Source organism: Ovis canadensis, chromosome 21 (genome assembly GCF_042477335.2).
Source record: "Ovis canadensis isolate MfBH-ARS-UI-01 breed Bighorn chromosome 21, ARS-UI_OviCan_v2, whole genome shotgun sequence".
Taxonomy (NCBI): Eukaryota; Metazoa; Chordata; class Mammalia; order Artiodactyla; family Bovidae; genus Ovis; species Ovis canadensis.
The window spans coordinates 45,540,734-45,566,296 of record NC_091265.1 but is presented as its reverse complement, the minus strand read 5'-3'; the positions used below and the strand labels follow the sequence as shown (position 1 = coordinate 45,566,296).

The 25,563-nt window shown below is 52.3% G+C and overlaps 1 protein-coding gene across 6 annotated transcripts in view; it reads right to left on the bottom strand.

Annotated features, from left to right (window-relative positions):
• The window catches only part of ST3GAL4 (ST3 beta-galactoside alpha-2,3-sialyltransferase 4), a 57,006-nt gene that overhangs the window by 11,033 nt on the left and 20,410 nt on the right, over positions 1-25,563 (bottom strand). For 2 of the 6 annotated variants that reach the window (XM_069565446.1, XM_069565444.1), the window contains exons 2-11: positions 15,373-15,445; positions 14,986-15,070; positions 14,535-14,615; positions 11,186-11,283; positions 10,924-10,984; positions 10,140-10,235; positions 9,865-10,054; positions 9,132-9,275; positions 4,052-4,195; positions 3,173-3,807 (exon numbers count right to left, since the gene is read on the bottom strand). In XM_069565446.1, the coding sequence (XP_069421547.1) occupies positions 3,721-3,807; positions 4,052-4,195; positions 9,132-9,275; positions 9,865-10,054; positions 10,140-10,235; positions 10,924-10,984; positions 11,186-11,283; positions 14,535-14,615; positions 14,986-15,070; positions 15,373-15,388 (1,002 nt within the window). In that variant the 5' untranslated portion in view covers positions 15,389-15,445 and the 3' untranslated portion in view covers positions 3,173-3,720. Of the gene's footprint in view, positions 1-3,172; positions 3,808-4,051; positions 4,196-9,131; positions 9,276-9,864; positions 10,055-10,139; positions 10,236-10,923; positions 10,985-11,185; positions 11,284-14,534; positions 14,616-14,985; positions 15,071-15,372; positions 15,446-25,563 lie in introns of those variants that run through there. The other 4 variants (XM_069565447.1, XM_069565445.1, XM_069565448.1 and 1 more) reach the window with 3 other exon arrangements.

Below are 25,563 nucleotides of genomic sequence, written 5' to 3'. Positions count from 1 at the left end.
CTCATGTCCATAGAAACAGATAATGCCACCCAAGAAACACCTTTCTCCAAAAGCACCTACGAGTGTCTGACTTCAATTTGAAAACCACTGCCAGAGAGCAGTTTGAACTCACAGTTCTTTGCTGTTTTCTGTGAAGCCTGCATTTGAGTCCTCTTACCAGCCTCTTACCTTCCTCTGCTGAGCTTGTTGGTGACTTGAAGACAAACACTTTTCTGTAACTAGCCCTACCTGGGCGTACGTTTGACCTTCCAGATGGACCTCACCTGTTTCATATGCTTTCAGGTATTCTCCATCATGCAAAAAGTAGCTTTCCAATCTAACATTGATATCATACTTTACAGTCGACCTGATATTTTTCCAGACATATTCCCACTAAATCCTTAAAACCTCCTTGTGGGACAGGCATGCCTAATCACTATTTTACAGGTCACGTGACAGAGCACGGTTTTGTGTGTGGGCTTACACCTATCTGCCTCACAGACAAAACCGCTTCCGAGTTCAAACTTTTCGCAGGCTGCTGGCCAGTCTCTGGGGGAAGGCAATTGGATGTATTCATATCCTTGGAAAGTGTCAATAAAAACCCGAAGTGTTCAGCACTTTCACTTGATGTGAATACAGAACATCATTTCGACGTGATGACGGACTAAAGACCCATGCTCTGTCTTGCCCAGCTAGGAGGTGGAGCTGGTTGTTCCGCCTCTTCTCCAGGCCTCTGTGGCGGAGAGATAGGGCACATGGTCTACACCGCACCGGGCGGATCTCCTCCGATGGCCCGCAGCCCGAGTCTGTGTCACCCCCGCCCGGGCTGTGACATCAACGTAGGTCACATGAGCCAGCCCCGGCGGGAGTTCAGACAAGCCCCCCGGAAAAAACCGTGGTTCGCCTGCAAACCGGGCAGACAGACGGGCGCGGGCTCAGCGGCCGCTGCCAGGCCCGGAGCCGGTTGCCAGGGAGGCGCCGGCCTCTCAGCACCCCAGGAGGCCCCCGGGCACACCGCGGTAGGGCGCCGCTCTGCCCGGGCAGCCCCTGCCCTGCGATCGCAGGCCCAACGACGAGTGCACCGCACCGGCCTCCGCCCCCGCCCGCAGGACAAAACCGCGCGTGCGCGTAATTAACTCGGCTCAAGGGCACCGGGGATTAGCCTGGGTTTTGCACGCAGACCGTTCCGTTGGAAGAGGCCCTTGAGGTTATCCTGTAGTCTAGACTACCGGGGCAGTGGTTGCGGGTGCTTGTTAAAATTCCAGATTCCTGGGCTCCATCCCCAGAGGCCTGGGTAAAACCCGAGAATCTGCATTCTTAAATCACACCCAGATGATTCAGCACAGGTGGTCCTCATTGGCTGGACCCTCCCTCTTGTTTCAAGGAATGTAGGAATTGGAGCACAGACGGGGAGAAATGATCAGCCCAAGGTCGTACAGAATTAAGTGGCAAGTCCGGTGGAGGACCCACATTTGTGGGCCGGCAGTCAAGTGCTTCCCCTCTGCCGTGCCCTGCGTCTCTCCTGCCCCCTTTTCCGGGCCGGTTTAATCAGGACCAGGCAGGTGGGCTGGCGGGCAGTTCATCCACATTGGTCAGGCTAACTGAAGGATGGCAGCCCCTTTCTCAGAACTATCCATCAACTCTTCATCAAAGCTCCACTGCCTGCTCTGGGGCCCCTGGTGCTGCCTCTGTCCCCCTGTGATTGGGGTACCCCGGAGAACGCTCAGCCCACACCTCCACCCAGGGCGCAATGGCCATTTTGGGGGGTATACACACCCCCTTCCCATACACACTCCTGTGTGGATGTAATCATGGAGGACTGTCTGTGTGTAGGCATCACACACTTCATGCAAAAATGTAAATCGCTCCTGTGTCTACATGAGCGTGCGTGCACGTGTGTGTGTGTGTGTGTGTGTGTGTGTGTGTGTGTGTGGAGTTTGGGGCGGGGGGGGGGGGAGTGGGTATGAGTTTGGTTTCTGGCTCGAGTTTAGGCACATCCAGTAACAGGCAGTGGCCCCAATCCAGGACAGCTGGATCATACGTGCTGACAGCCACTTTCAATGGCCTGCATGGGGAACTGGACACTCCCATGCAAACCCTCACAAGCAACAGCTGAAGAGGCACCAGGAATAAGCGGAGCTGAGGTTCCTGCACACACTCAAGCCGGGTGGGGTCAGCAAGACTCCCCAGGACAAAGCCTGGAGACGAAGCTGGCCCATGTGGAGGAGAAAGGAGGGGGCCTGGGGCTGTGGCCCTATTTGCTCTCACCCCTAGGGGGACAGCAGCTAGCAGAGGGGTTCTGCCAGGTTTCTGAGAGAGCAAGTCCATCCCCTGCCATGGTCCTCTGCTCCTCCGAAATCTCTGCCCCTCCTTATCTGTCCTGTCCCAGCCTTGCCATCTACAAAACCTCAAGGCTGCAACTCTTTCCGAGAAAGCCAGGAACACAGCTGTGAGTCCCTTCCTTCTGGGGGAGGTCCGGCTCTCCCTCCTGGCTCCAGATGTAAAGGCACAGCTGGGAGAGTGGCAGGAAGCCCATTTGGCAGCTTAGCAGGGTCTGGGAAGATGGGAAAGAAAGCTGGGCAGAGACCGGCAGACAGCAGGGCTATCACAATTATAAAAACCTGGGCCAGGGGTAGAGGGGGTGGAGGACAAAAGCATTCCATCATTCCATCGCCTGGCCCATCGACTGCTCACAGGCCTTGCCAAGCCCTCAGACATCACCCGTGCCCTGCCCATCCCAATTCTGGCTGCCTGGGCCCCTGGCAGGACTTTCTGTAAACTCTATTTTATGATTCCCACTTAATCTGAGAAGGAAACTTGGCTTTCTTTGTCTGTCTCCACCCTTGTCCTCAAACACACACCTTCCAACATGTGATTCTGGAAACAAGGCTGGTGAGGGAGAGGGAGGGAGGGGAATGAGGGTGCTGCCCCTCCTGCCTCTGGAGAGTAAACCAGGATGCAGAGCCAGGCTAGGTGTCCAGCAGACAGGGCCGTCTGGGCACCAGTCGCTTGCCTGCTATGCCAGGATGACAATGCATGACTTGGCACCACCCAAGCATCGTATTCAGTAAACAATGACTTTCCAAATAACCCTGGCCCGCCTGCCCACTACTGGGCGAGAGGGCCCACCGCTGTGGCCCGCTCCCCATCCGCGTCTTCTTCAATCCGAAAGGACAAAGAGTATCACAGCTGCTTCTGTTTTAGGAAAAATAGTTTAATAATTTGTAACCTACTTTAGGTCACTTCCACCATGGAGCCCCTGTGCCAGTGCTCTTCCCATGCCTGCTGGGAGGGAGCAGCCCCTCTGTGGGGCGTGGGGCACCACCCTCCTGGGAGGCCCGCTCTGGGCCTAGGCCGTAGTGGGTGCATCACTTCTGTGTCAGAAGTGAGCAGAACACTGTCATATGCCCCCTCTTCTGGATGCCATGGGGCCAGCCCACAGCACATTCCTACCCTTTAATTAAATAGCCCCTTAAATAATCTCCCGGCACTGGCAGAGAGGGAATGCCACAGAAGCAAGCCCCCATGCCCAGGCGCAGCCCCTCCTGCCCCAGGGCCTCCACCCTGACTCCATCTGGCCTCCACCAGAGCAATCAGGGGCACAGCCTCGTCTCAGACCTGGCCCCCTCCCCACACAGGAGAAGGTGAGTCCAAGCCGGCCAGGCTGGCACCCGGCACCCCCAGGGGCATGGACCGGGGCCGCTCAGCAGGGTGAGCCGATGGGAACAGCCCCTGCCCGAGTCAGAAGTAAGTGAGGTTCTTGACCGCTCCGATCTCCAGCATCCGCTTGATGGCCAGGGCCTCCTGGGAGACATTGTGGCCTGACCACTGTGAAGACAGCCAAGGAAGCAAGCTGAGGGACTTCTAGGCAGCTCTCTGGGCCTCCCGTGACCCCACGCCCGTGAGCTCTGTTCCCCAGGCCGGCTCTCGCGAGGAAGACAGAATGTGGAGAATGCTGGCCTGGGAGTCCAGATGCCTCTCTCTGTGTGACCTCACAGGTGAGCCATCTCTGGGCCCCCAGCACCACCCTCACTCACTCCCTGCCCCCAGTTCACCAGCAGGGGCCACTTACCATCATGGACTTGAGCGTGATATACTCATAGTAGTGAATGGACTGCTTCTTCTGGTGGGCGTCTGGGTAGCCGAAGCCAGCAATGTGCACCAGGTCGCAGAGGTGGAGGGCCAGGGTGATGGCCAGCAGCCCTGTGGTGGGCTTCTGAGGGACAAGGGGTGGGCAAGGTATTAGAGGCAGCCAGAGTCTTTCAGCACCTCTAGGCCAGCGCTCTGCAACAGAACCTTCTAGTATCACGGAAATGTTCTTCATCTGTGCTGTCCTATATGGCAGCGACGAGCCACGTGGGGTTCATGCAGCTAAGGAACTGAACTTTTTATTTGATTCAATTCAAACTAAATTTTAAATAGCCTCCTGTGGGGAATTCCCTGGTGGTCCCAGTGGTTAGGACTCTGACCGAGCTCTCACTGCCAAGAGCTTGGGTTTGATTCCTGGTGGAGGAACTAAGATCCCACAGGCCATGGGACACAGCCGAAAAAAACAAAAAAAAACAAAAACAAAAAATAGCCACATGTGGCTCATGACTACCATATGGCATGCTGAAGCTGTGCTTAGTCACTCAGTTGTGTCCAACTCTTTGCAACCTTGAGGACTGTAGCCCAGTAGGCTCCTCTGTCCATAGGGATTCTCCAGGCAAGAAGAGTGGAGTGGGTTGCCATGCCCTCCCCTAGGGGATCTTCTCAACCCAGGGATCAAACCCAGGTGTCCCACATTGCAGGCAGATTCTTTACCGTCTAAGCCACTGGGGAAGTCCAAGAACACTGGAGTGGGTAGCCTATCCCTTCTCCAGGGGATCTTCCCGACCCAGGAACCGAACCAGGGTCTCCTGCATTGCAGGTGGATTCTTTACCAGCTGAGCTACCAGGGCAGCCCTACCATATGGCATAATACAGCTTAATACATCTGGAGAGGGCTCAGACCTTTGGGGATGATTACAGAATGACGGTAATGACAATAATAATAATAATATCTATGGCTTTCGGAGCACTTGCTATGTGCCAGACACTGTTATCTTACCCCTTATGTCATCTCATCTGTGTGTGCTTGCTCAGTTGAGTCCAAATCTTTGTGACCTTGCTCAGTTGAGTCCAACTCTTTGTGACCCCACAGACTGCAGCCTACCAGGCTCCTCTGTTCATGGGATTCTCCAGGCAAGCAGACTGGAGTGGGTTGCCATTTCCTCCTCCAGGGGATCTTCCCAACCCAGGGATCGAACCTGCATTTCCTGCCTTGGCAGAGGGATTCTTGACCACTGCACCACCTCTCATCCAGTCCTCACAAAAACACTTTGAGATCGATACTTTTATTAGCCCCATTGTATACAGCTGGGGAACTGAGGCTTAGAACTATTAAGCAAGTCCCTCCGGGAGTAGAAAGGTTCTGCTCTCCATCCTGGAAAAGCTTACCTCTCCCGGAAGCCCCGGGGCGCTCACACTCCCGGGCTGTGTGCCCTTCATGAGGGTGGGCTCTGCCTTCCGTGAAGTGGGGTCAGCAGTACCTCCCTCAGCCCCCACCGTAGGGGCTGCTATGAAGATCTGTTTCTCCACCCCTAACTCATCCACGGGGATGTGCCACCCGATAGCCTAACTTCACACATCCTCTTTCTTGGCTGGGACGACCTGCCTTCCAGAGCACTTCAGTGCCCACTCCCATTGCCAAGCCACTCCCCTGATCTTGTCAGGCCCCACAAGGCCGGGTGTCCCCCAGGGCCCCTTTCTGAGCTCTCCTATCTGGCACTTCCTGCCCCAGCCTTCCGTTTCAGCCCTGTTGCTTTTACCTCCATTGTGTTATCTCAACCAGTTCAGACCTCTGCCAAACCACACATTCATCACCTTCTAGCACCTCTGCCTGGACATGGACTTTTTAAACTAGTCAAACTCTCCTATCCCCCTGTATTCCTGTCGTTGTTAAACATATTACCATCCACCCAGTTGTGCTGAAAACCTGGAACTATCGTACCGCCTTCAATTTCACCTTAAAATCAATGCTGCTGCTGCTGAGTCGCTTCAGTCGTGTCCGACTCTGTGCGACCCCATAGACAGCAGCCCAGCAGGCTCCCCTATCCCTGGGATTCTCCAGGCAAGAACACTGGAGTGGGTTACCATTGCCTTCTCCGAAAATCAGTGCTATAGCAGGAGAATTCTAAGATGACCACCAATGACCCTTGCCCTTGAGAGTGTGTGTAACCTATGAAAATGATGAGATATATTACGCTGTGTTAGATTGCTTCATATGGCACAGAGGACTGGAAGATAGACAATCCTGCTGGGCTTGACTTCCTCTCATGAGCTTTTACATCCTGGTCTAGAGGTCGGCAGTGGAGGAAGTCGGACATGTGAAACACAAGAAGGATTTTACTATGCATTTCTGGCCTAAAGATAGAGGGGGCCAGAGAGCAAGGTATGCGGGCCGCTCTTACCAGGCTGAGGGTGCCACCTCAGGCTGAAAGCCAGCCAGGAAACGGGGACTTCGGTCCTACAACCACAAGGAACCAAATTCTTCCCACAACAGGAATGAACTTGGAAGCAGATTTCCCCTCTGAGCCTCCAGACAAGAATGCAGTCAGAGTGCCAACTTGATTTCAGCCTTGTATATTCTAACCAGAGAACCCAGCCATGCTGTACTGGACGTCTGACCTCCAGAACTATGAGTCAATACATGGGTGTTGTTTTAAGCCGTTAAACTGTGGTCATCTGTTAGGCAGTGACAGGAAACCAACACGGATGTCGGGACCATCCATTTCTTCTTCCTCCTGCTAGAAGCCAGGTTCCGGTCCTCAGCTCTGGCGTCTCCCTCTAGCCTTCACCCTCTGCCATCAGGGGCATAAAATTCCTCCTTGCTGTCCCCCATCCACCTCCACGTGCCCTAGAGCTCAGTGCCAGGGGCGCTGCTTGGTCTTGGTGAATGAAATACCTTTCCCCAAGTGTCTGCTCCCTGGGCCCCATGACCCCTTAAGGCCCAACTCTGGTCTCACCTCTTCTGATGGTACCTCTTTGGATAGCCCCAAGCAGAGGTCTACCCCTCCTCCAAGACCCCACAGCACTTGGAACAATCTGCTAGAGCATCTTGCCACTCCAGGTTGCAACCTGTGTGTTTATTCTGCTAGGCTGAGTTTCCTTAGTGCAAACAGCATGTCTTACTCCCCATGTATTCAAAATTGGGGCCTGGTGCTAACCTGTCACAGAAGCAGGCATTCAACACAGGAAGTTGAATCATAATAGATATTCAGTAAAAAATAAAATCATAGGGAGTTCCCTGGTGGCCGATGGCCTAGCGGTTAGGAGTCCAGCTTTCACTGCCATGCATGCGTGCTAAGTCGATTCAGTCGCATCCAACTCTTCGTGACCCCATGGACTGTAGCCCACAAGGTTCCTCTGTCCAAGGGATTCTCCAGGCAAGAATAACCCGAGTGAGTTGGCTTTTCCTCCTCCAGGGGATCTTCCCAACCCAGGGATCGAACCCACATCTCTTATATCTCCTACACTGGCAGATGGGTTCTTTACCGCTCATGCCATGGGTTCAGTCCCTGCTCAGGAAACAGATCTCGCAAGCCATGTGGCACAGCCAAAAAAAAAAAGAATAAAATCATTTATTCAAAATTTGGCTAATATTTATTGAGCATTCACAGTATTCCAATCTTGATGATAAGCACGTTACGTAACTATTTTTTTTAATCCCAGAATGGCTATTGGAAAGGTCAGTACTGATAATTTCCCCACCACTCAGGTAAGAAAAAGCCTCTAAGTGGTTGACTGGCCCAAGGCCATAGAGCAGGCAGCACCTTGAGTCCTTTCTCTGTCAGACAGTTACCTCTGTCTCCTACCCCATACAACCCAAGGGCTCAACAACACGAGGAAGTACCTGCTTGAGATGCTACCCAGTATGACTCTAGTGGTCTCTAGAGGTCAGCCAGAGACCACTAGAGAGCCAAAACCAAAACCATAACTTGCCTCCCCAGACTGCCACACCTAGCAAACCACGGTATACAGGACCAACTGCAATTCTTTTAACTCCCTTAGACCAATATGTTCCAAGATCAGATCACAGATAAAGTGATCAAATAGTAACCGAAGGATTTGGGCCGGGCTTCATAGGACTTCCCTGGTGGCTCAGACGGTAAAGTGTCCGTCTACAATGTGGGAGACCGAGCGACTTCACTTTTTCACTTTCCAAAAATAAGACTCCTGACTGTCCAGAATTCCCTGGCTGACCAGTGGTTAGGACTCTACAATTTCACTGCTGGGGGTATAGGTTCATGCTTGGTTGGGAACTAAAATCCCACAAGCCACATAGTCAAAAAAAAAAAAAAGACTACTGCCTGTCCCAGTAAATCCCCAGTGTACAGATTCTGATCAGTGCCTGCCAAAACCATCCTCTAACTCTAGCTCCCAAGCCGTAAAAACACCCTCCCCTGACACCCCACATTGGCGATGCCTCTGGGCATCTCAAGAATCTGCACTCTTGGGCTTCCCTTGTGGCTCAGTGATGAAGAATCCGCCTGCCAATGCAGGAGACACAAGTTTAATTCCCGGTCCGGGAAGATCCCACATGCCTCGCCACAACTAAGCCTGTGTGCTACAATCCCCAAGCCTGTCCTCTACAGCCTGGCAACTGCAACTACTGAGCCCACATGCCTCAGCTACTGAAGCCCAAGCGCCCTAGAGCCTGTGGCTCTGGAACAAGAGAAGCCGCTGGATGAGAAGCCTGCGTCCCGCATCTAGACAGTAGCCCCTGGCTCACCACAGCGAGAGCAAAGCCCAGGCAGCAACAAAGGCCCAGCACAGCCAAAAACAAATAAAAGTATACATTTAAAAAAAGACAAAACTTACCATTTGTTCTTTTAAAGAAAAAAAAAAGAGTACGAACTCTGCCCGGCTGTAAACATCAGTGTACCAGTCTCTCATTATAGACAGGTGTATGCCTGGGGCCTGTGTTATTCAGATGCACGCCGCCCTCTCCACTGGTATTCTCCCCTCGTCTGGGGTCCTCCGGACCTCCCCAAGCCTCTGGAAGTCCCACCTACTTCCCACCCAGGACCCCAGCCCTCTGGCTTCCCCATCCGTCCGCAACCCCTCACCACCTGCTTAATCTTGTGTGGCTGCTGTATCGGCAGGCTCAGCAGTTTGTCAGCTGCGATCTCCATGTAGAAGGGGTTGAGAATCCGAATCTGTTTGGGGTTGACGTCCCAGATGAGCGGAGGCTGTTTCCAGAAGCCCTTTCGCACCTAGGCGGGTGGGGACGGAAGGCGAGAGGGGAGTGGGTTGAAACCTGCTTCTCGAGTCCAGCCGCTGGGCTCCTCCAGGGAAAGGGGTCCATAGGGGTGGGAGTGGGGACCAGAGGGGTGGAGCAGGGAGAGAGGGGAGTGGGGCAGTCCCCGTGGGAGGCCAGGTGACATGGTGTGGAGAGTACGGGGTCTAAACCTTGCTCACTCCCAATGACGTCCACACAGGTAGAAGGGGCTAGGTCAACATCTGGCAGAAAATGGTCAGGTGGACAGTTCAACATTCAACCGATGGCAAAGAGAGAGAGTGGACTTTCTGGGGTGTGTCCGCCTAGAAGGACAGAGATCTCGACTTTTCTAACCTGCCCCCACCTGGAGATGATAACAGACTGGTCCCTCTGCTCCCAGGCTTCTCACTGGGCCGCCCTGGGCTGCTGTTTCCTGACCGCTGTGGCAGGACACTGAGCTCACGCCTCACCCTCACTGGCTCCTAGGGATCTTGGGGCACACGTGATGGAGCAGGAAGGCCTGACCCGGGCAGCATTCCCCCACCACAGGCCGAGACTGCTCCCCTCCCAGTCTCCCCACGTACTCGCTTCTTATCACTTAGGATGCTCTCGATCCAGTGGAAGTCCATGGCCTTGAAAGCTACAAGGACGAGGAGTGTGTCGGGGTTGTCCTCCACTTTGGGGTTGAAGTGGGCGGATTCAGGGTAGAAGAGACGCATGGTGGTCTTGGAGCCCACATCCTGCTCGTAGCCAGCCACCGGGGCACTATTTAACCTGGGAGGCGGGGAGGAGGATGCCTGTCACCCTGAGCTCTGCTGGTCTGTTCCCAGACAGAAGAGGGAAGGGCGGCCATACGGACCTGATGACCACGTCGTATTTGTTGATGGCCTCTCCCAGTGAGCTGTTGCGCAGCCGATGCCCGTTCCCCACCACCACGCAGCGGCGGCACTTCAGGCTACCATGGGAACAGGGTGATGAGACCCAGAAGGAGCCCCTGCTCCAGCTTCACCTCGCTCTCCTGCCCCCATCTGCCCCAGGCCCCCTCAGCCCCTGCTTCCCATGGACTGTGCAAATGCCAAGTCGCTTCAGTTGTGTCCGACTCTCTGCAAGCCCATAGACTGTAGCCGCCAGGCTCCCCTGTCCATGGGATTCTCCAGGCAAGAACACTGGAGTGGCTGGCCATGCCCTCCTCCAGGGGATCTTCCTGCCCAAGGGATGGAATCCATGTCTCTTAAGTCTCCAGCATCAGCAGGCAGGTTCTTTACCACTAGCACCACTTGGGAAGCCCCCTACATGGACCAGGCATCTCCAGAGTTCTGCTCCTGGTCATGCTGACTCTGCAGCCCTGGGCTTTCAAGGGAGAGGAAGCTGAGCAGAGCACAGGAGAGAGAGGAGAAGGAGAGGAGGGAAGATGCCTGGGAAGGACTGCAAAGCAATCCCATTTCAGAGTCCCCGACTGCCCCTCAGGCCAGCCTGTTACCACAGCAATACCCTCCGCAACCTCTGCCCACTCTAGCAACCCGATACCGAGGCTCGGTTGCCATAGGGACCAGTGTCCCCACCTCCCTGGAGACGGGCAGGCTCACTGGGAGGTGCTGGACCATGACTATTTCTCACTGAGGCAGGAAGGCGTGTCTCCTTACCTCTGGATGCTCTCTGGGATGGAGTAGCTCGTGATGGCTAGCACCCGGAGGAGCAGATCTTCTGCAAAAGGACCAGATTGGACGGGGCTGATGACAACAGCAACCTTTCCAAAGGCTGCCAGCCCTCCCTCCCCTGACCCCAGTGTCTGAGCCTGGCTGAGAACTTGGGTGCTGGGACCGTGGATGGCAAAGAATGAGAAGTAGTGTGGCCAAGGTGAGGCCACCATTCCTACCCAGCCCGCTCCCCAAGGCAGGCACTTACCACTCCCCTTGGTCCCATAGGGCAGCTCATAGAGAGATGGGGTCTTGACCCAGAAATAATCTTTAAGCTGCAGGAAGAAAGGCTGTTCTCGGGAGTAGCTGCGCAGAGGTGAAGGCAGGGTGGGGATGAGAAACTGATTAATCTTGATTCCAGAAACAGGGTCAGACCACAGACTAATATCATGTATACACATCCAAGGCCTCCCCCGCCCTCACTGGCTTCACCTGACCCATGATCTCCAGCATGGTTTCCTACTCCAATGGCAAGCCACTTCAGTATTCTTGCCTTGAGAACCCCATGAACAGTATGAAAAGGCAAAATGATAGGATACTGAAAGAGGAACTCCCCAGGTCAGTAGGTGCCCAATATGCTACTGGAGATCAGAGGAGAAATAACTCCAGAAAGAATGAAGGGATGGAGCCAAAGCAAAAACAATACCTAGTTGTGGATATGACTGGTGATAGAAGCAAGATCCGATGCTATAAAGAGCAATATTGCATAGGAACCTGGAATGTCAGGTCCATGAATCAAGGCAAATTGGAAGTGGTCAAACAAGAGATGGCAAGGGTGAACGTCGACATTCTAGGAATCAGTGAACTAAAATGGGCTGGAATGGGTGAATTTAACTCAGATGACCATTATATCTACTACTGCGGGCAGGAATCCCTCAGAAGATATGGAGTAGCCATCATGGTCAACAAAAGAGTCCGAAATGCAGTACTTGGATGCAATCTCAAAAATGACAGAATGATCTCTGTTCGTCTCCAAGGCAAACCATTCAATATCACAGTTATCCAAGTTTATGGCCCAACCAGTAATGCTGAAGAAGCTGAAGTTGAACGGTTTTATGAAGACCTACAAGACCTTTTAGAACTAACACCCAAAAAGGATGTCCTTTTCATTATAAGGGACTGGAATGCAAAAGTAGGAAGTCAAGAAACACCTGGAGTAACAGGCAAATTTGGCCTTGGAATGTGGAATGAAGCAGGGCAAAGACTAATAGAGTTTTGCCAAGAAAATGCACAGGTCATAGCAAACACCCTCTTCCAACAACACAAGAGAAGACTCTACATATGGACATCAGCAGATGGTCAACACCGAAATCAGACTGATTATATTCTATGCAGCCAAAGATGGAGAAGCTCTATACAAAAACAAGACCAGGAGCTGACTGTGGCTCAGATCATGAACTCCTTATTACCAAATTCAGACTTAAATTGAAGAAAGTAGGGAAAACCGCTACACCATTTAGGTATGACCTAAATCATATCCCTTATGATTAGACAGTGGAAGTGAGAAATAGATTTAAGGGCCTAGATCTGATAGATAGAGAGCCTGATGAACTCTGGAATGAGGTTCGTGACATTGTACAGGAGACAGGGATCAAGACCATCCCCATGGAAAAGAAATGCAAAAAAGAAAAATGGCTGTCTGGGAAGGCCTTACAAATAGCTGTGAAGAGAGGCAGAAAGCAAAGGAGAAAAGGAAAGACATAGGCATCTAAATGCAGAGTTCCAAAGAATAGCAAGAAGAGATAAGAAAGCCTTCTTCAGCGATCAATGCAAAGAAATAGAGGAAAACAACAGATTGGGAAAGACTGGAGATCTCTTCAAGAAAATTAGAGATACCAAGGGAACATTTCATGCAAAGATGGGCTCGATAAAGGACAGAAATGGTCTGGACCTAACAGAAGCAGAAGATAATAAGAAGAGGTGGCAAAAATACATGGAAGAACTGTACAAAAAAGATCTTCACAACCCAGATAGTCATGATGATGTGATCACTAATATAGAACCAGACATCTTGGAATGTGAAGTCAAGTGGGCCTTAGAAAGCATCACTACGAACAAAGCTAGTGGAGGTGATGGAATTCCAATTGAGCTGTTTCAAATGCTAAAAGATGATGCTGTGAAAGTGCTGCACTCAATATGCCAGCAAATTTGGAAAACTCAGCAGTGGCCACAGGACTGGAAAAGGTCAGTTTTCATTCCAATTCCAAAGAAAGGCAATGCCAAAGAATGATCAAACTACCACACAATTGCACTCATCTCCCACACTAGTAAAGTAATGCTCAAAATTCTCCAAGCCAGGCTTCAGTAATACATGAACCGTGAACTCCCTGACGTTCAAGCTGGTTTTAGAAAAGGCAGAGGAACCAGAGATCAAATTGCCAACATCCGCTGGATCATGCAAAAAGCAAGAGAGTTCCAGAAAAACATCTATATCTGCTTTATTGCCTATGCCAAAGCCTTTGACTGTGTGGATCACAATAAACTGTGGAAAATTCTGAAACAGATGGGAATACCAGACCACCTGACCTGCTTCTTGAGAAATCTGTATGTAGGTCAGGAAGCAACAGTTAGAACTGGACATGGAACAACAGACTGGTTCCAAATAGGAAAAGGAGTACATCAAGGCTATATATTGTCACCCTGCTTATTTAACTTCTATGCAGAGTACATCATGAGAAATGCTAGACTGGAAGAAACACAAGCTGGAATCAAGAATGCTGGGAAAAATATCAATAACCTCAGATATGCAGATGACACCACACTTATGGCAGAAAGTGAAGAGGAACTAAAAAGTCTCTTGATGAAAGTGAAAGAGGAGAGCGAAAAAGTTGCCCTAAAGCTCAACATTCAGAAAACGAAGATCATGGCATCTGGTCCCATCACTTCATGGGAAATAGATGGGGAAACAGTGGAAACAGTGTCAGACTTTATTTTGGGGGGCTCCAGAATCACTGCAGATGGTGACTGCAGCCATGAAATTAAAAGATGCTTACTCCTTAGAAGAAAAGTTATGACCAACCTAGATAGTATATTCAAGAGCAGAGACATTACTTTGCCGACTAAGGTCCGTCTAGTCAAGGCTATGGTTTTTCCTGTGGTCATGTATGGATGTGAGAGTTGGACTGTGAAGAAGGCTGAGCGTCAAAGAATGGATGCTTTTGAACTGTGGTGTTGGAGAAGACTCTTGAGAGTCCCTTGGACTGCAAGGAGATCCAACCAATCCATTCTGAAGGAGATCAGCCCTGGGATTTCTTTGGAAGGAATGATGCTAAAGCTGAAACTTCAGTACTTTGGCCACCTCATGAGAAGAGTTGACTCATTGGAAAAGACTTTGATGCTGGGAGGGATTGGGGGCAGGAGAAGGGGATGACAGAGGATGAAATTGCTGGATGGCATCACGGACTCGATGGACGTGAGTCTGAGTGAACTCCGGAAAATGGTGATGAACAGGGAGGCCTGGTGTGCTGCGATTCATGGGGTCACAAAGAGTCGGACACGACTGAGCGACTGAACTGAACTGAGCTGTACTCAGCCCACCCCCTACTTCACACACTTACTTGCCAAAGAGCTTGGAGACCATCTTCTCCGCCTCACCCTGGAGGCATGGCTCCCTCTTCCCTGGGGCGGGAAAATAAAAGCTGGAGACAGAAAGAAGAGGAGATAGGAGCTCCAGTCAGACCTCCCAGGCCCAGGGGCCAGTGTTTCAGGCAGCCCCCACCTCCTCCCAGGGCATGAAGGCTCCAAGGCCCTGGAGAGTGACTCACAGGCTGGAATCATCTCAGCCCAAGTCCCACCTTGAAGCCAAATCACTGCGAACCCAGCTCTTCGTTCTCCTAAACCCCTTGGGTGAGAGACCTGGGGACCCATCCCAGCAGAGAGGGCACCCCCTGGCTCTCTGAACCCTCCTCCCTACCACTAGGTCCCCACTCCATGACACTCCATCCCTGAGCCCCCTTCCTAAAAAAAAAAAAAAAAAAAAACCACAGAAGAACATGAAAGATGACTCACAGCTCAATGTACCTGTCCTCTCGAGAGATCGAGTACCACACCATGATAGCCAGGAAGAGAGCCAGCATGGCCAGGAGCTTCCAGCCTGCGGGCGAATGCACACAAGAGCTGGAGGCAGGAACAGGCAGGCATGGCCCCAGGCCACCTGCCCCACCTGCCCCACCTGGGGCTCCTGCAACCCCAGCTCAGGGCAGGCCCCTGCTAGGCCATAGTTCTCTGGGTTGGGGCTTGGACCTGAGCATGTCTGCCATCCTTCAAGAGGAAGAGAGGTGCCCCCAGCTCCGTATCTGTCCTTCCACAGCCCCCGGGAGGGTCGAGGGAAGATGCTGAAGACTGCCTCCGGGGAGCCCACCCCCGAGGGCGGGGGAGTTCTTGATGAACACTCACGGGACTTGCTGATCATGTTTCTCAGCTGCCAGGGTTCCTGGGGAGAGTTGTCATCCCGGCTGCCTCGGGCCACCTAGGAGGCAGGAGTCACAGGTGTGCGGTCAGTGTCGTGAACGCTCTGGCCTCGGCACTGGACCAGGGCACACCCACAGCCTGCCTCTTCCCACCTCCAGGAAGCACACAGCTGCAGGGCCATCCAGGGGGCAGCCATCCTCACTCTGGATGTCCCCCTAACCTCTCGAAGGCGACTGTAGGGATCCAGAGGGATCTTATGCCCCAGAAAGGGAAACCACATCCCACCGCTCAGATTCCATCCCAGGCCAGACCGGCCCACCCCAGCTTCCCAGGCGCGGCTGCCCTCACTGTCCTCTCCCTTGGTTTGACCTCAGAAGGGTCAGCTCCAGGAAACAGATATACATCCACCCATTTTCTACATGAAAGTTAAGCTCAAAGGTACAAGGGTGTGATTCACATTTGCACAAGTGAAGTGAAGTTTATCTCTTCTGCACATTCAAGGCATTCCCTTGGTGCTAGCCACCACCCACCCCTCCATCACCAAGCTCCCGCTACTCCACCCGAATAGGTCCACTGGGACCACACCCTGGTGAGGGTAAGGGCCACCAGATGGTCCAGGATGCCTCCTGCAGCCCTTCTAGACTCTGGCTGAGTGCACGCGGCATCCGAGCCTTCACTGCCCAGGTGCACCGGGGAAGGCAGTGGAGGCGACTGTTTTAATGGGAGCACAGAGAGTAGGAGGGGCTTCCTTCATAGCTCAGTGGTAAAAAAACAATCTGCCTGCAATGCAGGAGACATAGAAGACGCAGGTTCGATCCTTGGGTCAGGAAGATCCCCTGGAGGAGGGCATGGCAACCCACTCCAGAATTCTTGCCTGCAGAATCCCCATGGACAGAGGAGCCTGGAGGGCTACAGTCCATGGGGTTGCAAAGAGTTGGACACAACTGAAGTGACTGCATGCGTGCACACACACACACACACACACAGATACACACACACGGGCAGCGGGAAGGGTCTGGTCGGTCACAGAGGAGACAGGAGACCATTTCAGGTAAGGGCAGAGGCCGGCAAGGTGAGGACGGCACGGGGTGCGTTGCTACACACACACAAAGACATCCTTCTGATCACACATCCAGCCAAGGGCCACGCTTCTGAGTCACCGGGAATTCATTTCTGCAGCTCCAAGAGCCACACGAAAGAGATACGGGACACAGGGCGCCAGCTTCTTCTCTCCATGCCACTTTCACTTCCCCCAGTGATCTGGTTCATAAGAATCACGAGAGCCACGTACGAAAAACACAGATTTCAGGGCCTTTTCCTGAGACTGCTTCAGCCAGCTGGGGTACCTGGGACAGGCATTTCCACAAGCAGCCCTACTGATTCTTCTGACAGATAAGGAAAGGAAGAGAAGCCCTCATGATTGTGCTGTCTTGGAGATAAATGAAAAATCTCAGATGATTTCTCAGTGGTGGGGGCCCACATTGGGACGAGATCTGGTTCTTGTTAGAAACCATAAATCGATTATCCTGAATGCTGTTCTATTAAGGAGTCGATGCTCTGCTCTGGGCGGGGGAGGGGGACACTCCCCAGGCTCCACCCTGAGCCCACAAACATGCAATGAGAATGTCAAGGGGAAGGGAAAGCGGATGGGGGAAGAGGAGAGGGGTGTGGACCAGAGTCAGATGTTCTCAGCAGGGTCAGGCGGGCCCATCTCTGAGTCCCAGGGCGGTTGGAGGATGGCTCTGTCCAGGAAGGAAAAGCTTTAGAGTTGTAATCAGCAGACCCCAGTGGAAGTCAAGACCTACTGCTATTCCAAGGGTGGCCCACCTTCCAATCCATCCAAAGCAACTGCCAAGTCATCCCCGACCACATCATCCCTTTCACACGCTTCTCCTGATCAGAAATTCGTTTAATTACTTGCTCTCTGTCTGTCTTCCCCACTGCAAATAAGCCCTGGGAGGGGAAGAATCGGGTCTGTCTTATCCCCTGCTCAAGCCTCAGCATCCAGCACAGCCAGTGCTCAGCAAGTACTGAATGAATAACATGTTGGGTTATCTTGGGGGAGTCACTGTCCCCTTTCTGACCCTCGGTTTCTTCAGCTTTAAAACTGGGAGGTTGGTCTAACAAATGCTTGTGATTCCACTATATCAATATTTATCAGATCCACAACCTGAGCCTCACCAGGGACCTTATTAGAAATGCATAATCTCAGGTCAGACTTCCCTATAGCTCAGATGGTAAAGAATCTGCCTGTAATGCAGGAGACCCAGGTTCCATCCCTAGGTCAGGAAGATTCCTTGGAGAAGGAAATGGCAACTCACTCCAGTGTTCTTGCCTGGAGGAGCCTGGTAGGCTAGAGTCCATGGGGTCACAAAGAGTCGTACAGGACTAGGTGACTAACACACACAGTCTCAGGTCCCACCCAGATGTGCAAATCAGAGCCTGCATTTGCAAAAGATTTCCTGATGATTCACACGCACAGTCAAGTTTGAAAAGCACTTGTCAAGATGGATGTCCTTGAATTTGGTTGAACAGGAGAATTGCAGTATCTGGGGTTCCCTACCTGGGAATTCTGACAGAACTGATTTGGCCCAGCACTGGAATTTGTTCAAGCACCCGGGGTGATTCTAACCCAGTCGATGGTTGAGAATCACTGGTCCAGATAATGGCGGAAGCAGGCTTCTCAATCTTCAACACGTGCATTCTGACTCAGTGGGTCTTGTGAGTCTGCATTCTAACCAGGTCCCAAGTGGTGCTTGTTGCTAGACTGGGACCACGCTCTGAGCTGCAAAGCTCGAAACCAGATCCTCCAGGCTCGCCCATTTCTTTACACTGTGAACCGCACCTTCTCCCACCCTCTGAGCCCTCACTCTTCCTTTCGGATCACGAATCAGCGCATCGCACTCCAACTCCCTTTATCGGGAGGTCACAGCACTGGATACACAGGGCAGTTACCTGAGAAGCTGAAGCATTTACTGATATCTGGGCCCCACTTTCCAAGAGTCTTATTTAATTGGTTGAGGGATGGGGCCCAGGCACTGGCCAGCAAAAAAACAAACAAACAAAACCCTTGCCTTTCTTGTGATTTGAACATGCAGCCAAGATGGAGAACACTATAGAGAGTATGTTCCGCGGTCACCGAAAGTCAAAGGTCTCAGCCGTCCTCAATGGAGCAGACCTTTGCTGGTCAGAGACGACGGGTCCCCAGGAACACGACGATTACTCTTTTCTGAACCTCCTGCCTAGTACAGGTCTACACTTTCTTCCTAAATTTATGCTAGGTAGACTGGCTAGTTCTGGGGTTTGCTCCAAGAAACCAACCAGGGATGCCATCTGCCCATGCCTTCCCCTGGCTGGCCAAGCCACGAGAAGGCTCAGCCCCTCTAGGATTCTAGGAAGACGGGCTTCTTGGGCTGGCTGCTGCCTCAAGACCACTCGGAGCCTTCTCCCAGCAGCTGTCCCCCATCCCTGACAGCTCCTGGGGACAAAAGGCCATGAGGAAAGTCACAGAAGGGTACCTGAGCAGGGGAACAGGAATCTGATCCTCTCACGTCCAAGGCGCGGCAACCTCTGCCTGCCACCAGCTGCCAGGGAGATCCAGCTCAGTCAGGTAAAGCCGACCCCAAGGCAGAACACCGTGTGCCCTCCCCGTGTTCTGCTGAGAACCACGGTGTCCCTGCCTGCAGAGATGCTGGGCCCCGCCATGGACTGGCCGAAGGGCACACCTGGGGGATGAGGGGGAAGGACTGAGGGCCTCCCGCAGCCCTGGGAGCCTGGCAGCCTCACATGCTCCGCAAGCACTCAGCAGGCACCTGCTATACCAAGAGGAACAGGACTGGGCATCACCCGCAGACACGGCCTGATGCCAGGTCTCTCCAAGCCCCTGGGCCCATCAAAGGGCTGTGGCTTAATGTTCCTGAGAAGAAGGATGGGAAAACCAGTGGGGCAGAAGCATAGGCTGCGATCTTACTGGTTCAGAAACCCTGAGCAAGTCACACAGTCTATGCCCGTGTCCCTCAGTTCTGGGCGGAAATCCGAGGCTGCCCACCTGCCACCTCCTCACTCACCTGCCAGTCCTGCTCCCTCCAGCCCCCTCCACCACGAGGACACCGGTCCCCACCCACCCTTCCAGCGTTGTTCCCAACCAGTGACTGATCCCCCTACCTTGCTGCTTCCATCTCTCCCCTCCTCCACTCCCTCTGACTTAGACTCAACTCCCCCTGTACCTAAAACAAAAGCAAAACCCTCTCTGGGCTTCCGTGGTGCCTCAGTGGTAAAGAATCCGCCTGCCAATGCAGGAGACGCAGGTTGGATCCCTGATCTGGGAAGATCCCATATACTATGGAGCTACTAAGCCCGTGCGCCACAACTACTGAGCCTGTGACCTAGGGCCCAAGAGCCGCAAGTACTGAGCCCACATGCCGCTACTGAAGCCTGCATGTCCCAAAGCCCGTGCTCCACAGCAAGAGAAACCCCTGTAGTGAGAGGCCCACGCAGCACAGCTCGAGGGTAGCCCCGGCTCTCCGCAACCAGAGAGAGCCCTTGCAGCAACGAAAACCTCCCCATCGCAGCAAAATAAAATAACTCATTTTTAAAAAACCCTCTGCCTCTGTCTCCTCCTCCTGTTACCCCTGCATCCCCGCCTCGAGCTCCGATCATCAAACTCCTTCACCTGGGCCACATGCTCACGTGCCCCTCAGCCCTCTACCGGCCCGCCACCCCATCCCTACCTTGCTTTTACGCTGAGTTCACTCCTGCCGCAGCCCTCCGTGGCCTCCTAACTATCAACCCGAGAAAGGTCTATTTTCACTCATCTCCCATCCCAAGGCCCCTGTTACTGTCAGCTGAGGCCTCCCTGGCTTTGCTCAAGACTCTCTAGGTTTCCGCCGCGCTGGCTGCACTTTCTTTAAGCGCTGGCATTCTCCAGGGAGCTGCCCTTGAATCCCTGCTCTTTCTCTGTTTTCCCAGGCCAGGTTCGTTCATCTTCAGAGGCTTAACTACTACTCAAACCCTGATGATTCAAGCTCCTTTTTCAGCTCTGTAATTTCTCTCCTGGATCCCATCCTAATATTTCCAGTTTTCTACTGCACATCCTCCCTGCGTGTATGCTGAGTCGCTTCAGTCGTGTCTGACTCTTTGTGACCTTTTGGACTGTAGCCCTCCAGGCTCCTCTGTCCATGGGATTTTCCAGGCAAGAATACTGGAGTGGGTTGCCATTTCCTTCTCCAGCTCATCCACCCTTAATGATCTTAAAGTTTTCACACTTAACATGTCCAAAACTGGACCCCCGTTTGTCCGTACCCTCCCAACCCCACATTCTCATCAGCTCATTCATCCAATGTCCCCCTTCCCTTCACACCATCCCTGCTGCTGCTGCTGCTGCTGCTGCTGCTGCTGCTGCTGCTGCTGCTAAGTCCCTTCAGTCGTGTCCAACTCTGTGTGATCCCATAGACGGAAGCCCACCAGGCTCCCCCGTCCCTGGGATTCTCCAGGCAAGAACACTGGAGTGGGTTGCCATTTCCTTCTCCAATGTATGAAAGTGAAAAATGAAAGAAGTCGCTCAGTCGTGTTCGACTCTTCGCGACCGCATGGACTGCAGCCCACCAGGCTCCTCAGTCCATGGGATTTTCCAGGCAAGAGTGCTGGAGTGGGGCGCCATTGCCTTCTCCGACCATCCCGGCTAAATGCCATCAATTCTACCGTTGGTTCCTCATTCCAGCAATGCTTGCTGAACTCCCACTAAATACTGGGGAGGCACTGGGGTACAAAGCCTGATACAGCTCATTGCAGCATAAAGGTCACATAGTCTAGAGCTTCGGAAGTACTGAGTTGGCCAAAAAGGTGGTTCAGGTTTTCGCATAAGCTGGTACCAAAGAACCCGAAGGAATTTTTGGCCAACCCAATTCTTCTGAAAGCAGCTTTCCTGAACCATAGACTTTTCCTGAACCATAGACTGATTCTGGATCTCACTTCAATTTCTCCACTTCCTAACTGGTCCCTCCACCACAAGTCTTTCTTCGCTCAAGCCACTTCTTCAGAACTACCTACACAGTATCTTTCTAAGAAACAAAGTGGACAAACCATCCCCCTGCTTTCATTGTTCCCCATTCCTTCAGTGAAAAACCACAGCTCTTTGTAGAGGCAACCAGGGTGCTTCACTGGGCTTCCCTGGTGGCTCAGCAGTAAAGAATCCGCCTGCCAGTGTAGGAGACGAGGGTTTGATCTCTGGGTTAGGAAGATCCCCTGGAGAAGGAAATGGCAGCCCACTCCAGTATTCTTGCCTGGGAAATCCCACGGACTAAGGAGCTTGCCAGGCTATATAATAGTCCTGGGGTCAAAAAGAGTCAGACACAGCGACTAAACAACAAGGGTGCTTCGGTCCCAGGCCACAAGCCCTGTACGTCCACCTCCTAGTTCCTCCTAGTACCTGCAGGAGCATCTTTTTCTTGCAGAATCCCCACCCCTCTGCACAGGCTCCCCTCCTATACGAAGACCCCAGGCCCCCACTGTTAGCCTCAACAATCTCGCTCCTGCACCATCGGCTCAAACAGCCCCTCCTCTATGAAGTGTTTTCTGACAATTCTCGGCAATGTTTTTCTTTCCACACAATATTGTTTATGTCTTGATTTTAGCACCTATCAGATAGTAAAATTTTGTATTATATAATTACTGTTTTCATGGCTTGCCCACTATCCTCTGACCTCTCCAATTATAAGCCTGTTTATACCAACAGTCTATGACAGCACGTAGCCTAAAGAAGATGCTTTATCACATAATATAATTTTATATTACACTGTTAAGTGTTTTCGTATCTTGCCCATGAAACTATGACCTCTGAGGTCCAGGCCAGCTTTATATCTTCAGTCTCTATTATAGTGCCTAGAACCTAGCAGATATTTTATTGGGATGGCCAAAAAGTTCGTTTGGGTTTTTTATAACATCTTCCAGAAAAACCCAAACGAACTTTTTAGCCAATCCAATATAAACATCTGACACACAAGTGGTAAGATGAGATTTTAAAATGTATTACATCCCTTGTTTTTGCTGTTGTTTAGTCACTAAGTAGTGTCCAGTCCTTTGGCTACCCCATGGGCTATAACCACCAGGATTCTCTGTCCATGGGATTTTCCAGGCAAGAATACTGGAGGGGATTGCCATTTCCTCATCCAGAGGATCTTCCCAACCCAGGGTTGGAACCTGCATCTCTTAGGTTTCCTGCATTGGCAGGCGGATTCTTTACCACTGAGCCACCCGGGAAACCCCTGACATCTCTTATGATCCTGAAACATATTCTGCACTCACTGTGTACAACACCAGGGGGCAGGTCCCAACCTCACTGCCATTGCTTTAGGGACCAAGTGAGTCATCGCCGTGGGGACTGTCCTGGGCACTGCAGGCTGGTTACCAGCACCTTTGACCTCTACCCACTAGGTGCCAGTAAGACTCCCACTCTCCAGTTCCAATACCCACAATGTCTCCAGACATTACTGAATGTGAAAGCTACACTGCAAGACTCTTTTTAAAGTATGATCTCAACCCTGTGAGTTAAACACTATTATTATCTCCACCGTGGAGATAGGGAAATGAGGTGCAGAAAGGGTCAGCAACTTGCCCAGGGTCACCGAGCTAGTGAGAAGCTGAGCTCCAGAGGCCACGCTCCTAACCCCTGCCCTCTACCACCCCTAAACCAGCTGGTGAAGATGTCAAGATCCTTGGAAAGCCCACCTGCAGCTCTTTGGAGCAACTCGAGGAAGTTGCCCTCCATTACATCAAAGTACTTCCAAGGCTTATGAGAGCTCAGAGGAGCCTCCCTCGCGCCTTCTCAGGCAGGCTTGCTAGTGAGACAGTCTCCAGCCCGCCCCCCACCCCCCAGCTTGTCCTCAATGCCCACAGCTGTGTTCATGGGATTACCATCCCCCCACATCTGGACACCAGACTTCCACAAACGCTGGCAAGGCCTGCGTTCAGTTTCTCACGGTCGGGCCACTTCACTGGCAGGGAATCAACAGCCCTTGGCTGGTAAGCCAGGTCTCCTGGCCCGTGAACTGGTGTGGCTACTCTGTGGAACCTCAGAGCAGGTCTGTGCTACATCTACTTGAAACACCTCACCTCGGGAATCTCCGGGCATGTCTCCAGCCCCGAGGTGTGTGAATCTCGAAGGTGCCACGTAAACCCACAGCGGTTCCTCAGCTTAAGAGTCCCCTGCTGTGATTCCAGGGGGCGGTGTGAGCTGGATGGTGACGTTTTTAATTTCCTAATTTTATTATACCCGTGTTATAATAATATTTTCTATTATGCCAGAAATTTGCATCTAGCTTCCAGGTACAGCTATTTCTTTGCATTTCTTTCCTGAAGGTGGCCCGATGAGTATTTAAGTTACAGACATTCCCTAAATTATTATTTATCTGGGACAGATTGTGATTAAAGATAAAGAATGTCAAATCGCATATTTTCCAACAGACGCAAACTTGCAAGGCGTATTTTATTTCTTAACAAGGGTCTAGTGTGGACGATGACTTGAATGTAACTAATACAACTGGGAGGCAAGGCAAGGCGAGGACACAAGTCATTGATTCTTGCTCTGTTCTCTTCAGCCACTCCTAGGTGTGGTCCACTAACTGCAATTCTCTAGAATGACCAGTCATCTGAATCACCACTCCTCAGCTCAAAATCACCTCTATGGCTCCCGTCTACCCAGCGAGATAGGCCAAGCCCTTGCTCTGATCTGTAAGGATGCATGCGATCTCCTGGCCAGCACCTCCCTGCCCTCCTTCCCTGTTTTCCTCATTTACTCTGCTTCATTCACACAGGATTCACTGTTCTTGATTGGGCTGGGCCTACCCCCTGCTCTCGACCTTTGCGTCGGCTGTTCCTTCAGCCTGGAATATTTTCCCCCAGACATAGGCTTGACACCTCCCCATTCAGCTTTCCACTCATCTTCTCCACCTCCCATTAAAAAAAAAAAAAACCCCAACACCTGACATTTTAGATTCTTCTCCTCGACTGCCTAGCCTGGGTGGCACCAGTGGTAAAGAACCCGCCTGCCAATGCAGGAGACATAAGAGGCATGGGTTTGATCCCTGGGTCAGGAAGATCCCCTGGAAGAGGAAATGGCAACCCACTCCAATATTCTTGCCTAGAGAATCCCATGGACAGGAGCCTGGTGGGCTACTGCCCACTGGGTTGCATAGAGTCAGACACGATGGAAGTGACTTTCTGCACCTGTACTCCCCGCCTGCAAAGAACTTCTGTTGTTTTGCTTGAGGCTGGATCAACCATGTCTGTAACAGTGACTGGCACTCAGCAGGCTCTAGATACAAATTTGTTGAATTTATCAATGGATCTAATTGTCAGGAACTTCACTGTCACAGAGCAGGCCGAGCGAGAGGGGAAGAGGCAGTGGTAACAGGTCAGATGCCCACTCCAGCCCCTCTGGCCTGACTGCTAGCTAGACACAGGCTGCACTGTGCCTTCTACGCATCCTGAACAACACAGCATGATCTCACAGGACCGGTGGGGAGTGAGCTGGTCTTGGCTCCAGGCTCTTGTGAGGCAGCAAAGGGCAGAGTAATTGACTAACTGCCTCAAGGCCCACCAGTGGGCAGACGTGGCACCTCTCCAGACATCCAAGCTTGGAGGAAAGGAGAAGATTCCCCATGCAGGCCAGGAAGCCTCTCTGTTCCCCACCCGTGGGGTCCACAGGGTACCCCAGCCTCTACAACCAGCATCTCAAACAGCCCTGGCCTGCAACCTCCTGTAAAGAAACACTGATATTGTCCACTTTATCAGCTGCCAGTCACAAGACACCACAGACATCACAAGACGCCACATGAAAATCATATTTCTTGAGTCAGCTCGGGTGAGGCAGGAGCTCTGAATTCCATTCGCTCAGTAAAAAAGCTGCAGTGTTATGATGGGGGGGAGAATCAACAATACAGGTTCATGAGAATAAACAAAGTGAAACCCCGGTGTGGCCGGGGATCTGCACGGTTCCTCCCTCATGCCTCCCACCCAGGAGCCCGTGAACCCGGCTCCCAGGAGCCCGTGAACCCGGCTCCCAGGAGCCCGTGAACCCGGCTCCCAGGAGCCCGTGAACCCGGCTCCCAGGAGCCCGTGAACCCGGCTCCCAGGAGCCCGTGAACCCGGCTCCCAGGAGCCCGTGAACCCGGCTCCCAG